At 46.0% G+C, this 17,361-nt stretch overlaps 1 protein-coding gene across 1 annotated transcript; it reads left to right on the top strand.

Moving 5' to 3' along the window:
• The first annotated feature begins 552 nt into the window (after positions 1 to 552).
• tmem170b (transmembrane protein 170B) lies at positions 553 to 12,558 on the top strand. Its single transcript, XM_080485803.1, has 3 exons — positions 553 to 1,586; positions 7,280 to 7,450; positions 9,795 to 12,558. Exons 1-3 carry the CDS (start codon positions 1,388 to 1,390, stop codon positions 9,923 to 9,925), a joined length of 501 nt encoding a protein of 166 aa, XP_080341929.1. The 5' UTR covers positions 553 to 1,387; the 3' UTR covers positions 9,926 to 12,558.
• The last annotated feature ends 4,803 nt before the right edge of the window (positions 12,559 to 17,361 follow it).

Genomic DNA, 17,361 nt, shown 5'->3' with positions numbered 1-17,361 from the left:
CGATGTACATCTGGGCCAGTCAAAGCAGATTTTAAAAGACTTCCCATCGTTCAGAGTGTCTAATGTAAATACCACCAGCTTTCATGCTGAAAAATATGTTTTTAATGATCTTTTTATCTGAGTATGAATTTAATCCTGCGTCTGTTTGATCTGCTTCGTTTGTATTTAGAGAAACTGAGAACAAAGAAGTCAGATGTTTAATGTGTCGCTGTGATCTAGGACACTTTGTCTTAAAATACTGCAGCCACCCGAGGAAAGAACCAGAATACCACATGTCTACATAACAGGCAGATTCTCTTCTCTGCTCTCATCATCATCATCATCATCATCATCATCATCATCATCATCATCATCATCATCATCGTCATCATCATCATCAACTCATTTATTCATTTATGTCCTTTAAAGATTTTTTTAGGTAATCTCCAGTATACTAGGTAAAACCACCAAAGCAGTCACAATGGCAGGAACAGCTAAGAATGGATAACATCAAAAACTACTTAAATCAAATAACAACAAGGAAAAAATGGTGAAACTGAAATCGTTAAAGTTTCTAGTATGGGTTATTTATTTTGGGGGGAAAAGAAAACAAACAAACACAAAAAAACAATTACAACATGAAAAAATAGGAAGAAAAGAAAAAAGTAAAAAAGGAAAAAAGTTGGAGGAAAAAACAAAGAAAAAACAAAGAAAAAACAATTTCAACAAAAAAATAGGAAAAAGGAAAAGATTTAAAAAGAAAAACGAGCAAAAAAAAAGGAAACGAAAACGGAAAAAACAGAAATAAAGAAAAAAAGTTTAGGAAAAAATGAAAACCGAATGCTGGTAGGGTTAGTTAAACCCTTTAACTAGTTAAACCCTTTAACTAGCTGCACTGCGCTTTAACTAGCTAAACCCTTTAACTAGCTAAAATGGCGAAAATCGCTGAAATGACAAAAGTGGGCAAATCAGCAAAAAAATAAATCTAAAATGTCTTTAAAAACTAAGAATGTAATAAAATACACTTCATGAATATATGTATGATATATATGTCTATGAATACAACCTCAGTGTTTGTATGATTTCCATTGTTTCCAGTATATATCGCTCACGTCACGCACATTGTGCGCAAGAAAAGGCGCCGCTGGCCCTTTAAAAGTGACGTCAGAGGACCATCCGATGTAGGACGCGCCGCTCGTCTCTGCCCGCTCCCCGCTCCCCGCTCCCAGCTCGTGCTGCCAGCCCATCATGGCCTACGCACGGCCGCGACCGACTCCACCGCCCAGGATGCAGCGACCAGCCAGCGGAGCGGAGACGGACGTCAAGCCGAGGCAGAGGCACCGGTAGAGGCGAGCCGCGCCGGGAGGAGCCGCCTCGCAGCATCCCGTGCCCCCCCCCGGTCTCCTCCATGCCTTCGTCCGGAGCCAAGCATAGCGATACCGTAAAGAGGGCTGCGAACCGGGGGAGCGGCGGCGGCGGCGGCGGCGGAGGAGGAGGAGGAGGAGGAGGAGGAAACATGAGCTCCAGCAGGGATTATTCCGTTAATCTGTCCGTCCAGCAGGTGCTGAGCCTCTGGGTGCAGGGCACGACGCTGCAGCACTTCACAGGTAGGAGGAGGAGGAGGAGGAGGAGGAGCAGGAGCAGGAGCAGGAGGAGCCGGTCCGGTCCGGTCCGGAGGCTGCCCGAGCCGCGGCTCCCTGCCCCCCCGGACCGGCTCAGCCTCCTGCCACCCCGCCACCCCGCCACCAGGGGGAGTCTCACAGCAGGGGGTGTTTTGTCTGCAGGGAAACATTTAGTTTTTAAAGCAGACGATGTCATTTCCTTCCTCCTCGTTTCTAAACGATCTAATGACGCCAGAACCAAAGTGGTCCTGCAGGTAGAACCAAAGTGGTCCTGCAGGTAGAACCAAAGTGGCCCTGCAGCCAGAACCAAAGTGGCCCTGCAGCCAGAACCAAAGTGGCCCTGCAGCCAGAACCAAAGTGGCCCTGCAGCCAGAACCAAAGTGGCCCTGCAGCCAGAACCAAAGTGGCCCTGCAGGCAGAACCAACAGTTTGACTGGAGAACCGACCTTAGCTCATCCATGCTGACTAGGCAGGTCAGGCTGCAATGCATTCTGGGAAATGGCGCAAGAAATCTAGTGTGTTGAGATGAAGGAGATAAAAAAGGACATTTTCTCAGCTTTGTGGGATTTATTCTGAAGTTAACGTCCCTAATCCTGGATTATTCCCCAGAGGATGACCGATCGTCCCTGAACATTCTGAGGAGTTCTGCTGAAAAGTTGATCAAACCCATAAATACAAACTGATCAATCAATAAAACACGGAGACAAAAACAACCTGCTCACCAAACTATGGGTGGCGAAGGAAAGAAACAGGATTTATTATATAACAGAGCTGCATAATAATAATAACAATAATAATAATAACAACAATAATAATAATAACAACAATAATAACAACAATAATACAGCACAACTGGCAAACATCATATTTCCAGTTGGGCTGATGAGGAGGAGCCACCGTGGCAGAGGCTCCGCCCACTGGCCACATGCTGGTGTGATGTCATAAAACCAACAAATTAGAGACTGTTTATTCATTGAAGTATTGCAGTACTCGTTCAGCTGCACCGAATCATTGATTGATAACAAATGAGGGTATTTTGGGTCAAATCTCTGAGGCTCCGTTTGCTCAACGTTTTCAAGTGAAAACAGAAAATGTTGGAAGCATTTAGGAAATGTGGTCACATGACGGCGGCGCTCCGTCACGCTCCGTCACGCTCCGTCACGCTCCGTCACGCTCCGTCACTCCAAGCTGAACGTTTTCTTAAAGCTTCGACTCCTGGGAACTTTTCTGAAACGTTGCTGCTGCGCATGCGTACCACCGTAGTGAACCGTTCTCCAGCTGCCTTTTATTTTGACAGTCACTGTAATAACAATCCAACTTGGTAGTTTTATTTTGACAGTCACTGTAATAACAATCCAACTTGGTGGTTTTATTTGAACTATTATTGTTAGTGTTCAGAGCAGATTGTTCTCTGCTGCATGTGTTTGGTTTCATTACAACTAACAACAGCACCAACTAGTGGCCTGGCAGGGTAACTACATTGTTTTCAGTGTTTCTGACATTTTTGTAGAAATAGACGCTTTAAGTTGCTGTTTAAAGGTGAAACCTTCCTGAAACAAAAAGATGAGCTTTGACTTGAAACGTTGTCGTATATATGCAGCCTTATTTTGAAAGTACAGGAAATCTGCACCTCAAATAATAATAGTTTCTTTAAATAATTCAGTAGGAATTTAACGTAAAAACCAGACTGGTTTTATATGAAGTGAAAGATATAATATAAATTTCCCCCAAAATGCACGTCTGTGCAGTTAAAGAGTTTTTTTCTATTGTTTTTTATTTAAGTTAAAAAGGACTAAAGACATGAGCTGAAGAATCTGCTAGTAATCAGATTAATTGTAATAATCAGATTTTCTTGATTCACAAACGTTTTAATCCGTCATCAGCTTTCTTCTCATGACGTGAGACTCAAACTTTATTTTGAAAATCTATCATGTGGTCCTCTTGGTTCCCTCTTAGTGGCTGAACAGTCCAACACAACGAGAGAAGGAGCAGACAGCCCCCCCCCCCCCCCCCCCCCCCCCCCCACATCCGTCAGGTTCAGATGAAGTAATATTTGGTGTTTTGATCAGGAAGGTGGAACCGAGGTCAGTCCAGAGTTTCATCATTTCCTCTGCAGAAACGCAGAACTTCCTCCCGAGACAGGAACCACAGCAGAACGTTCCCGACGCGTTTCAGTCCAGCTTCATCCTGAGTGGGCCGGACCTCTAGAATCGAGCCGCTATGACCTTTACATTGGTTTTTCTTTGTTGAGCTTCAGAGGTACCAGATGTAAGCGTCTTTATTTTGCAAAACCAAAAAATAACTTTGTAAAATTAGTCCAATTTCAACATAAAGCAAATTTAAATGAAACCTTCTGCTGCAAAATCCAGTGAAATGTCAGGAAAACCTCTGGAGCTGTTGCATTGTGGGAGATTGTCCAGACTCGCCCTGACGGTGACCAGGTACTGGTCCTTCATGGCAGCGTCTCCGAGGTCTCAGTGTTGTCTCAGTGTTGTCTCAGTGTTGTCTCTGCTTGTGTCTCTGCTTGTGTCTCAGTGTTGTCTCTGCTTGTGTCTCTGCTTGTGTCTCAGTGTTGTGTCTCAGTGTTGTGTCTCAGTGTTGTCTCTGCTTGTGTCTCTGCTTGTGTCTCAGTGTTGTGTCTCAGTGTTGTGTCTCAGTGTTGTGTCTCAGTGTTGTGTCTCAGTGTTGTCTCAGTGTTGTCTCTGCTTGTGTCTCTGCTTGTGTCTCAGTGTTGTGTCTCAGTGTTGTGTCTCAGTGTTGTCTCAGTGTTGTCTCTGCTTGTGTCTCTGCTTGTGTCTCTGCTTGTGTCTCTGCTTGTGTCTCAGTGTTGTCTCAGTGTTGTGTCTCTGCTTGTGTCTCTGCTTGTGTCTCTGCTTGTGTCTCAGTGTTGTCTCTGCTTGTGTCTCAGTGCTGTCTCTGCTTGTGTCTCAGTGTTGTGTCTCTGCTTCTGTCTCTGCTTGTGTCTCTGCTTGTGTCTCAGTGTTGTGTCTCTGCTTCTGTCTCTGCTTGTGTCTCTGCTTGTGTCTCAGTGTTGTGTCTCTGCTTCTGTCTCTGCTTGTGTCTCTGCTTGTGTCTCAGTGTTGTGTCTCTGCTTCTGTCTCTGCTTGTGTCTCAGTGTTGTGTCTCAGTGTTGTGTCTCAGTGTTGTGTCTCTGCTTGTGTCTCTGCTTGTGTCTCAGTGTTGTCTCTGCTTCTGTCTCTGCTTGTGTCTCTGCTTGTGTCTCAGTGTTGTCTCTGCTTCTGTCTCTGCTTGTGTCTCTGCTTGTGTCTCAGTGTTGTTGCATCAAAACCTTGAAGACGTTTTTACATTTTTTTAAAACAATCTAAGTTTTCTTTGAAATGTTAGTTTCCTTGGTTCCGTGCCGGTTATGACCCGCGGGCCGGATGTTGGACTCCCTTGGTTCCAAGGAACAGAAGGAGGTTTTTGGACCGGGTCGTATCTGAAGTGAGACGAGCTTGACGTGCGGCCACACCGCACCGCTCACTTCCTGTGTTGACGGTCGTGTCGAGGTTGAAGCAGAAAGAGGTAGTGGATGTGCTGAGTCAGCAGGAAGTTTGCAGAAGCGGCGCTGAGCCCAGTGAACCTGGTGCCGCCACTGCACCGGGCCCGGGCCCGCAGCTCGGCAGGCGGGTGAAAGACCTGATGGGGTCTGATGGAGCGCCTCGGAGCCTCGGAGCAGCAGAGCTGCAGGTCCAGCAGATGGAAACCTCTCCTGGACCTTCAGACAGGTTCTGCCTCGCCCGGGGAGTCGCCCCGACAAACGGGTTTCCTGTTTTTGAGATGTAGAATGTTCAAGTTTCACTTCAGCAAAACCACAAATAGAACAAGTTCAGATCTGAGTGACGGGAAATAACAATCCAACTAGGTGGTTTTATTTTGACAGTCACCGTAATAGCAATCCAACTAGGTAGTTTTATTTTGACAGTCACCGTAATAACAATCCAACTTGGTAGTTTTATTTTGACAGTCACCGTAATAACAATCCAACTAGGTGGTTTTATTTTGACAGTCACCGTAATAGCAATCCAACTAGGTAGTTTTATTTTGACAGTCACCGTAATAACAATCCAACTAGGTGGTTTTATTTTGACAGTCACCGTAATAGCAATCCAACTAGGTAGTTTTATTTTGACAGTCACCGTAATAACAATCCAACTAGGTAGTTTTATTTTGACAGTCACCGTAATAACAATCCAACTAGGTAGTTTTATTTTGACAGTCACCGTAGTAACAATCCAACTAGGTAGTTTTATTTTGACAGTCACCGTAGTAACAATCCAACTAGGTAGTTTTATTTTGTCCACTAGAACGTCTGTGTTCTCACATTGTTGATGTTTAGAACCAACGGTTCTCTGGTGTGTGTGTGTGTGTGTTTGTGTGTGTGTGTGTGTGTGTGTGTGTGTGTGGTTTCATTACAAAAACAACCAACAGCACCAACTAGTGGCCTGACGTGAGAACTACATCATTTTCTTCCATTTCTGTGTAAATGAACATCGTTTTCAAAAAGGTTGCCATAGAAACGTGAAACTTTTCTGTAAAGAAAAGTAGAGGACCTGAGTGTCAATAGAGGTGAAGTAGAGGACCTGAGTGTTGATAGAGGTGAAGTAGAGGACCTGAGTGTCAATAGAGGTGAAGTAGAGGACCTGAGTGTTAATAGAGGTGAAGTAGAGGACCTGAGTGTCAATAGAGGTGAAGTAGAGGACCTGAGTGTTAATAGAGGTGAAGTAGAGGACCTGAGTGTCAATAGAGGTGAAGTAGAGGACCTGAGTGTTGATAGAGGTGAAGTAGAGGACCTGAGTGTCAATAGAGGTGAAGTAGAGGACCTGAGTATCAATAGAGGTGAAGTAGAGGACCTGAGTGTTAATAGAGGTGAAGTAGGTCAATAGAGGTGAAGTAGAGGACCTGAGTGTTAATAGAGGTGAAGTAGAGGACCTGAGTAGAAATGAGCAGCTGTTAATAAAGTCCACCAGTCACAAGTGAAGCGTCATCACATTGCAGAGCTGCTCCTCCAGAGCTCCTGTAGAGCTGCTCCTCCAGAGCTCCTGTAGAGCTGCTCCTCCAGAGCTCCTGTAGAGCTGCTCCTCCAGAGCTCCTGTAGAGCTGCTCCTCCAGCGACAGAGGAGATTCCGTGCTGAGGTGGTCGGCCTGCAGAGCCGGATTATCAGGAGTTAAATCCGACTCTGGCTGTTCTGGCCTGGCTTCCCTCTGATCTGGAACATGACTCAGCACTTTAGTTCATCTCATCTGAGTGTGCGGCCGCTCTGTGGCCCGACACCACGACCAACCGCCTGCCAGGAGGGTTTTATCTGCACCAATAGACACGCAGGCTGGTTCCTCCACCCAGGCTGGTTCCTCCACCCTCTCAGCAGCCACGTCAGGCTCGTACTTCATGGGCAGGTTGTGACATCACACGCTGATGGTCGCAGTCATGTGACCCTTCAGCCGCCACCCACAGATCCACTGACAGTCGTTCTCAGCAGGTTTCAGCAGCAGGACTCTGACCATCAGTGTGTGTGTGTGTGTGTGTGTGTGTGTGTGTGTGTGTGTGTGTGTGTGTGTGTGTGTGTGTGTGTGTGTGTGTGTGTGTGTGTGTGTGTGTGTGTGTGTGTGTGTGTGTGTGTGTGTGTGTGTGTGTGTTGGTGAGTGACGCGGCGTTCTGTCTGCTGCTCCGCCCCCAGAGATGTGGTACTGGGTCTTCCTGTGGTGCCTCTTCTCCTCGCTCTTCGTCCACGGGGCCGCCGGGCTGCTCATGCTCGTCATGCTGCAGCGCCACAAGTGGGGGCGCCTCATCACCCTGGTGCTGGTCAGCGTGGGATTCCTGGCCTCGCTGTCCGGAGCCGTCATCACCAGTAAGTCCGTCCGCTCTTCCTCTTCCTCGTCCTCCTCTTCCTCAGGTAGAGACTGATGGTTGGTGGAGCTCAGGAAGCTTCCAGCTCGTCTGTCTGATGGAGACTTCATTTAACAGCTCCGTGTTCCGGCCTGGGTTTAATGTGGGGATTACACTTTGTACTGTCAGGAAACGCTGATACACAGAGAAAAAACTGTAAATACTACATACCGTGACGAGCCAAAACTTTATGACCACTTTCCTGTGGAATCGATACCCAGTTCTTCCCCCCAATACCTGCTGTAAACACTTTAAGCTCATCAGATCTCTTCTGGATGCAGATATCCAGATCCAGATCCAGATCCGGATCCAGATCCGGATCCAGATCCAGATCCAGAGTGAGTCACAAATAGCGTGTGACCTGGGAGCGAGTGCTGGGGGGTGATCGCATGGCGAATTCTGGGGATTTATCATGCAGAGGAAAAAATAGTATGGATGCACCTGTACTACTTTATAAATTTGGGAGTACTAACCTTTAGCTACTTTCTGATACCGAGTACCAGTATGAGTACCTATCTTTTGCCTCCTCATGATATTTTGTCACAACATAATTTACAGTCTTACTTTTGTTTTTCTCATTAATATTCAAGAATGTCCAGCGGGCGGACGCCGCTCGTGTTCTCTTGTTTACCTGGTGACACGTGACGTCACTAAACCTCATCAGTCTGTATCGGTAATCTGTTACGAGTACTCCGTGCAGTGTGGGACCTGGTATCGGTATCGGTATCGGTATCGGTATGGGTGCATCCCTAAAACATGTTCAAATGTCAAGTTAGTGTTTTGCTCAGTGAGTTTTGCCAAACTGTGGACTGGATCCCAACCGAGTATCGGGTAAATGTTGTGGAGTTTGTATTCTGATGAATGACGAGTCTTTACTGTGCTGATGTCCACATCTCAGACGAGCGTGCAATGGCGGGCAAATACCCTTGAACTGTCGAGCAAGTATTGTGCAAAGGTAGACTAAGTTACATGATCATGTTGAGCAGGTCTTGATCAAGTATTTTGGGAATGTTGACCAAATATCCAGATCCGGCAAGACTGTGAGCAACTAACAGGTACGGTGAACCAGCTGCAAGTCTCCAGCAGGCGTGACTCTCCTGAGCACTGTGTGGACGGAGAATACTGTGTGAATACTGTGTGAATACTGTGTGAATACCATGAGAATACCATGAGAATACTGTGTGAATACTGTGTGAATACCGTGTGAATACTGTGTGAATACCATGAGAATACCGTGTGAATACCGTGTGAATACCGTGTGAATACCATGTGAATACCGTGTGAATACCACGAGAATACCATGTGAATACCATGTGAATACCGCGAGAATACCATGTGAATACCATGTGAATACTGCGAGAATACCATGTGAATACCGTGTGAATACCATGTGAATACCGTGTGAATACCACGTGAATACCGTGTGAATACCATGTGAATACCGTGTGAATACCGCGAGAATACCATGTGAATACCATGTGAATACCGCGAGAATACCATGTGAATACCGCGAGAATACTATGTGAATACCGTGTGAATACCATGTGAATACCGCGAGAATACCATGTGAATACCGCGAGAATACTATGTGAATACCGTGTGAATACCGTGTGAATACTGTGTGAATACTGTGTGAATACCATGAGAATACCGTGTGAATACCATGAGAATACTGTGTGAATACTGTGTGAATACCATGAGAATACTGTGTGAATACCATGAGAATACTGTGTGAATACCGTGTGAATACCATGTGAATACCGTGTGAATACCGCGAGAATACCATGTGAATACCGCGAGAATACCATGTGAATACCATGTGAATACTGCGAGAATACCATGTGAATACCGTGTGAATACCATGTGAATACCGTGTGAATACTGCGAGAATACCATGAGAATACCATGAGAATACCGTGTGAATACTGCGAGAATACCATGAGAATACCAGGAGAATGTAGCAGGTCTTAAGCGACTGTCCTGCAAACGCCAAATGTGAATGTTGAGGAAATTTGCAGCGTGAATTTTGTAAACTCTCGACACATTTTGGCCAAAATTCCAGGAGTTTTTTTGTCGTTTTTGCCTCATAAACTTTGTGTGGTACCAGATTCAGACTGGACGGTACCGGTTCTGGTATCGCCATGACGATGGCGTGAACACTAAGATGAGACTTGATATGATTTTCACACAGAAAAAGACTTTATGTTGAAATCCTGAGAGTAGATGATGTCGGCAGTAACTGTGTGTGTGTGTGTGTGTGTGTGTGTGTGTGTGTGTGTGTGTGTGTGTGTGTGTGTGTCCCTCAGGCGCGGCGGTGGCGGCTGTTTACCGCGTGGCGGGGAAGGACATGGCCCCGCTGCAGGCGCTGGTGTTCGGGGTGGGTCAGACCGCCTTCTCCGTGGTCATCTCCTTCTCACGCGTCCTCGCCACGCTGTGAAGGAAGCAGAGCCTCCATCTGCCCACCGAGGAGGCGGAGCGCCCCCCGGTGTCTCCACACTGGTACTGCCACAGTCACACAGAGGGAACTCATAGCGCCGGACGCCACGGTTCGGAGTTCATCACTTCTTCGTGCCAAAAGCTTCGTGTTCTCACGGACTCCAAACTGCTTCTGGAGAGAGAATCTGTTCAGCGCGATGAACCCGGTCGATGAGATGAAGATCTGAAGGTTGTTCCAGGAAAACAAACTATCGTTTGATCAGCATCAATCAGCCACTCGGTCTCTGAACATCCCGTCACTCCTGCAGCAGCTCTTTGTCAACGTTCCCCCGAGCCGAGCAGAACCAGCCACAGACCCGTTTACACCCCAACGCCTCCAGAGGAAACCCAAACATTTTAGTTCCTAAAAGTATCACGTTTACACGGCAACGTTTGAAAATGATGTCCATTTCTAGAAACGCTGAAAACAATGTAGTTAGTATGCCCGACCACAAGGTGGCGCTTTGTTTCTGTAATGAAAACACGCAGCGGAGAACAATTAAAAACATGAACAACGGGAGAACAGTGACATTCTAGTGGACAGACCACCAAGTTGGATTGTTATTACGGTGACTGTCAAAATAAAAGTACCAAGTCCAGGAAAATCTGTAGTGGGAGTCAGAGAGGAAACGTTGTTCTGAGAGTCTCTACTGAGCATGTGCAGAACAACTAGTGAGTATGACCGTGGTGACCTGGACCAGGAGCAGCGTTTCAGAAAAGTTTCCCTCGTTTCCATGGAGTCGTGTTTTTAAAAAGTTGCTTCAGTGGCTCCGAGCTCCGTCGCCTCAACAGAACCAAAAACAGTTTTGCGTTTCCACACGAAAACGTTGGCGTGTAAACGGGTTCTCGGCCGCCTTCGGATGGATTCCCACGTTGTTGCTCTGACGCTTTGCATTTAGTAGCGCCGGCGTTGAACCGACATCCCAGGTCTTCTGCAGAAGTAGTTCTACTTTAATTTCACTCCCATTTCTCTGCTTGTCGGTTCATTTTGCACCTTTTTAATCTGCCTTGTTTCAGTTCCGTCGTCTTTTAAAAGAAGGAAGGAAACCTGAAGACTGCAAACAGCTTCTGAGGCTTTCTGAGGAGAAGTGATCGTCACCTCATTCTTAAATTAATTCTATTGGAGAGCAAATTCAGGCTGATGTTCCAAAGTATCCGTCACTTCGGGCTTTATTTGTTTGGTCTTTCCATGTTATTGACGCCAGCGCAGGATTCTTGTAGCTTCACTCTGATTTAGTGACATTTGCACAAACATCTGATATGAATCCGACTAAACGTGATTCAGAGTGACAGAGTGATTCGGTGACTCGAAACGTAGACGATGTAATGAGGTCGGTTCCAGATCTGCACACTAGAGGGCGGCGTTGCACTAAAAGAGGAGGCTGAAGTCTGAGGAGACAAAATGTGAATGAAAACCTGAGACCAGGACTAGAAAGGAAACGTGTGTTTGGGGGTTTTCTAGGTTCTAACCAGGTTTCTTGGTGTTAAAAAGAGTTTGTTTTCCTCTAAATTGAACCATAATTATACTTTATAAAATGTGGAGTTTCCCTCCGTTATGATTCGTCTTCTAGAAACGAGATGCTTCTGTTTGATTCATTCAACTGGATTTGCACCTTAAAGAAAACCACAATCAGACACTTTCTGCTTTTCTATGTTTACCATGAGTTAGTGACGCTTCTATTGTGGCTCTTAACAGGCGTCTCACCTGCGAGAGCTCAACAAATGCCAGTACACACCACTTTGAACCAAGTTTCATGGGAACGCGGCTTCTCACCTGAGTGATTCCTGATGTAGGTCAACAAATTAATTCAACTTTTTACCACAGAAGTGGCAATAAAAGGCTTCTCACCTTTGTGAGAGCGCATGTGGGCCAACAAATGAATCGGTCTGCTCAAGTTTTCAAGGTTCCGTAGCAATATGGCTTCTCACCTGTGTGAGTTCTAGTGACGTTGTGGAACCACTGAATGTTTGTGGTATTTGGAGCCGAGCTGGAAAAGTTTGACGGCTCCTCCCTCCGTATGACGTCGATGAGTCCGTTTCAAAAGACTTCTCACCTGTGTGATCCCTCATGGAAAACAAATCGCCACTCTTCACCTGTGTGGACTAAAGGTTTCTAGAACCTGTGAAAATGCCTTTTGCTTGTCGTTTGAGGGTTTTTGCTTCAGTGTGTTGGAGGAAGTGGGCGTGTCCAACAGAGTCGGTTCTTCACTGTAGTGTTTCGGCCGATCGGAGACGATCTGGGGAGCCACAGTGTGACGTGACGTGAAGGAACTGTGTTCGATGCCAGAGTGTGAATAAAGCCACAGTGTGCGGGTGCAGACGCACCTTCACTGTAGTGCCACGCCGTCTGGACGCCGTGTGTGCTGCAGCTCAGATCGCGTCTGAGGACGTCAGAGGACGTCAGAGGACGTCTGAGGACGGTCCACCCAGAGACGACGTACAAACCCAAAGTGGCTCCTGTAGATAATGTACCATACGTCCTTTTTTAATTTTGTACCAGCCCAGCTGCTGATATTTATAACTCCTGCGTATTTATGTACAAACTCTCGGCCTGTAAAAATCTAATCTGGGTTGAAATAAAACTCTTTTGCAGAACTGATGTTTCTGTTCTGATTTCTATTCTGTCTCTTCCTTCTTCTGCTTTCCTGATCGTGACGTTAGTCTCCTCAAGACTTCCGACTCAGAAACGAGACCAAGACTTCAACAAGGCGAGATCGAGTGAAGACGAGGACTGTCTGGAGGACGACACCGCCACTAGGGGGCGCAGGAGGCTGTAGGTCACAGAAAGCAGAGGTGCTCAAAGGTTTAATAGCTGAGGGCCGCCAAAGAAGAAAACCAGACAATCCTATTTGTGATCTTGTCATTGATCCGGTTGCATCTCTGCTTTTATTGGTCGACAATCTGCAATTTAGACATTTTAATTAATAAACGAGGCTCAACCTGGCAAAAGCTGAGAAGCATTGTGACGCACAGAAGATTCAAAACGGGCTTTTCTGTCCTCGACAGTCAGTTTGGGATCCAACAGTCCATTTCACAATATATGTAAAAATGTATAAAGGTATTTAGAACGTTCAGTCTCAGCCTGACAAGGTGGACCGGAACCAGCCAGCAGAGGCTTCCTGAGATCAGCCTCCTGTGTTGAACCCCAGTCTGGGGTGGCGCCCCCTTGTGGGCCGTTCTGGTTTGAACAAAGAGCTCAGATGTAAAAACTCCTTTTGACCTGAGGTCCAACACCAACATATAAAGGTAAATATATCTTTTAACAAGGGAACATGGGACTGGCATCCTAACTTAGTTAATAGTTCTAAAGTTCAGCCGACTTTATCTTGTTTTATTCCAGCTGATCTCAGATGAACTTGTTCTGAGTTTTATGTGTCTTATTTTGTAGCATCATGGATTATTTTTAGCCTTTCCTAGCATCTTTAGCTCATGTTATCCTAGCTTGTCTGATCACATGGTAGTTTACGGTATCTTAACTTAGTCTAGTTAGTTTAACTAATCCCAGCTCATCTTATCGGAACACTTTTCATGAGCTGAGCTGATCCTATCTTCAACTTGTCTCCTTGTCTTCTTTAGCTTCCTGTGTCTCATCCAGTCTCAGCCTCCGAGTTAATCCAGCTTTATTAGATGTGTTTAATCTAATCCCTCCGACAAACCGATTGGACCGTATCCTCGCTGATCTTATTGTATCTCAGCTTGATTTATCATCGTATCTTATTGTGTCTTTGCTCATCTATGTTTTGTCACTGTTCCTTTTCTAGCCTCTTATTTTAGCTCTAGTTGGTCTAATCCCACCGTATCTTATCACAACATCGTTTATCATATCATGACATATGCTCTCATTTAATCTTGTGGTTGTTGTATAATTAGTTCTTTATATTTGAAAGCTTACCTTCGATTCTCATGTCAGAACTCATTGGTTCTTTGGCTAAAGCTGGTTTAGATTCTCAGAAAGTTTATTTGATCTTATTTCAGCTCGTCTCGTCTTTAACTGGACTTGTTCTTTCAGTCGCTGCTCGTCTCCCGCTGGTGGACGGCGGCGTGGTGTTTTGGCCTGCAGACAGCATGAGCTTTTATTTTGTCGGCGCTGGGGAGGCGGGTTGTTTTCGTGAGGTGGTATGACACCCGGAGAAACTGTGGGACGTGAAGCCTCGTGGTCGTATCGGCTGCTCCTCCTCGAACTGTCCAACCCCGACACACGACGGCTCCTTCTCGTCTCTGACGTGACATTTGGGGGCTTTTCCATCTGAGATCAGTTTTCCTCTGGACGTCCAGCAAGTCTTTTCTTGGTTTTTCGGGTTACGTGTCCAAATGTGTGCATGAACGTAGAGCGTGAAGTCTTTGTAGTGCTGCTATGAATAACTGATGGACTTTAATCTGAGGCCTCAGAAGGACAAAGGTCTCCAGCCCTTATCACCCTGTTTTTTGTTATTTTGCTCTTTAATGGCGGAGGACGGCGCCGCGGCTCGTCGGCAGTGACGAGGACGCAGGTTTCATAAGCGGTGGCAGCGAGAGAGGCTGAGGCCAGCTGATAAGAGGCCAGCGGCCGCTGTGAGGACAGGAAGTGTTTCGTAAGAGGCCAGGGAATGTGGCGCGGCGGTTTGAGAGCGTTTGATGGATCGTACAGCAGAAACAATGATGTTTACTCTCCTGAGAAACTTCACATTACAGGGAAATACTGCAAAGTATCAGCCAATGCATCAGTGTTACGTTCAGATATCTGTACTATAGATGGATTAAACAACCGATAATCAATGAGATGACAGAAGACCAGAGCCAAATCATATAATCCAATCAGACTCGCACCAACAACCTCTGCTCTGCCACCACGGCTGCGGCTCAGTTTTCCAGCTTGAGTCCTTTTTGTAACTTGTATTAATGTTTTTTGTCTTTTGAGACACATGGAGCGCACACACCACCCGACCAATCAGCTGAGGCTCCAGCTGATCGTCAATGAGCTCTGATTGGCTGGTGTGTGCGGGCGGGGCTAACATGTTGCATGAAGGGAGATAAAAGTGCGAGAAAAACGTGTCGGGTGAACTTACATGCAGCGGAAAAACTCTCTTTGGAACTTTCAAGGCTTTTTCAATGTTCTGACTTTACAATGTGTCCTCAGTTGGTTCTTTAGAAAACTGCTCCGGTCCTCACATTGTAGCATATACAAGCCTGTAAACACAGATCTGATGTTGTTAAATATGACAATGTACGTTTGATTTATTCCTTCATTCATCTTGCTAGGTAGGTGCTCTTAAGGGATGATTCTATTCTATTCTATTCTATTCTATTCTATTCTATTCTATCTGGTAAACGTCAGTAGGATTTGATGGAAGCAGTTTGTGACTCATGTCGGTGTCTCGGTGTTGCTCTGATCGCAGCTGGCAGATACAGAAACTATCTACAGAGACTGATTCCACCAAAACCACCAAGAAAGACGGTTTAAAGGAGCGTCATGTTCACATCCTTATGTCTTATGGTTTTATTACAGCCCCCACTAGTGGCCCAACATGGAAACTACTTCGTTTTCACTGTTTCTACCGTTTCCGTGGAAATCACACGGGTGGATTTTCAAAATGTTGCCGTCCAAATGCAAAACATTTGTGAAAATGAAAAGGTGCTTTCCTGTGGTGTGAACGACTGATCTGCTTATTCTATCACATCTATCTATTATATTGGTGCTGAACCCCCCCTCCCCCCCCCCACCCCCCATGCTGAGCCTCGAGCCACTTGCTCCTATTGTCTGATTGTTTCCTGCTCAGGAAATGAGGGTGAGTGCAGAACCGAGGATCACCTGCTTTCTTTTTCTCCAACAATGGCTGGCGGCGGTCCGAGTCCTTTGACCCGGCGGATCACTTCACCTTATTGAGCTTCGTTTGTTCAGAGTGACGGGACTCCGGCTGCTCATACTGTTCACTATATAAAAACACAGACGGCAGACAAACAGTCGACGGGGCGTGGCTCCATCGCTGGCTCCGCCCACCACCCGGCTGGCTCCGCCCACCACCCGGCTGGCTCCGCCCACCGCCAGGCTGCCCCCGCCCATCACCAGGCTGGCTCCACCCACCCCCACCCGCTGTCTGCACCAGGCTCTGATCTGAAAATCCCCGGTTGTCCTGCAGGATCAAGACGATGACGGCTGAAAGTCGCTGCCGAGGTTCTCAAGAGAACGTTCACTGTTTTCACCTGAATGAATCCGAGTGAAACGGCAGCTGTCCACTGAAACACTGAAAAGAATCTGTCTTCATCTGAAACTGAAGTGGAATGTTTTGTTGGACACTTTGGAAAGTTTGAAAATTCTTTTGTGACGTGCAGATTCAGAGAATAAACAACTGAAATGATGAACAATTGAATTATTGAGGATTTTATTTGTGTAGAAGCTTCATTGGAACAGATACAAAGAGTGGAAAAGAAGATGACGACGATCAAGTTCACCACTGTGATGAAGAGGAAGAAGGTGAAGAAGAGAGATGATGAAGATAAGAACTTCAAAGAAGACAAACATGAACATGATCGACTAAACAAGCAACATTAAACACGAAGGAAACGATGAGGAAGAAACAAGGATGATGAAGAAGAGAGATATGAAGTATACTACAACTGTGATGAAGAGGAAGACCAAACAATAACAATAAACTAGACAAAGAGGACGAAGTCAAACGACAGTCAAGAAGACAAAACTGACAAAAACCATAAAGATAAAAACGTAAATAAAGAAGAAGACAGGAATGAACGGACGGATGGTAAATATTAAGATCTATGGGTTCATTCTAAATATAAAGTGTAATGAAAGCTATAGCATAATAATACATTGAGTTTATTATTATTATCCTTATTATTGTTTTGTCTACAGTTCAGCTGTAATTCTCCATGACGTCCAGCAGAGGGCGGCAGTGCAGCGTAGTGACCCAGCAGCTGTGGCCGGCTTCAGCACGCTGGATCCCGCAGTGACTCATCCTGAGAGCCGCACAGCGGATTCATCTCGTAGTTTCACTGAGAAAAAGGTCAACATCTTCTCAATTCCCTTCATTCCGGAACATTTGTAAATGAGAATTTAACCGTCACAGAAGTGAGTTTCATGTCACGGTGCACGTTTCTCTTATTCTGAAAGTCTGGGTTCCGGCTCCTTGACTTCCTCGTCTGGTTGCTGTTTCCTGTCCTGATGTGTGATCGTCTTCACCAGGTGAACCTTGTAACCACATTTAGGCTTCTGTTGTGTGTCTCGTTGCAGCGTTGCTGCGTTGCTGGGTTCTGCGTTGCTGGGTTCTGCGTTGCTGGGTTCTGCGTTGCTGCGTTGCTGGGTTCTGCGTTGCTGGGTTCTGCGTTGCTGCGTTGCTATGTTGCTGCGTTGCTGCGTTGCCGCGTTGTTTGTGTTTGGTTTTCTGAAAATTCTAGTCAATTCTG

This window comes from Lipophrys pholis, assembly GCF_963383615.2.
Source record: "Lipophrys pholis genome assembly, chromosome: 17".
Lineage (NCBI taxonomy): Eukaryota > Metazoa > Chordata > Actinopteri > Blenniiformes > Blenniidae > Lipophrys > Lipophrys pholis.
This window is presented reverse-complemented; position numbering and strand designations above follow the sequence as displayed.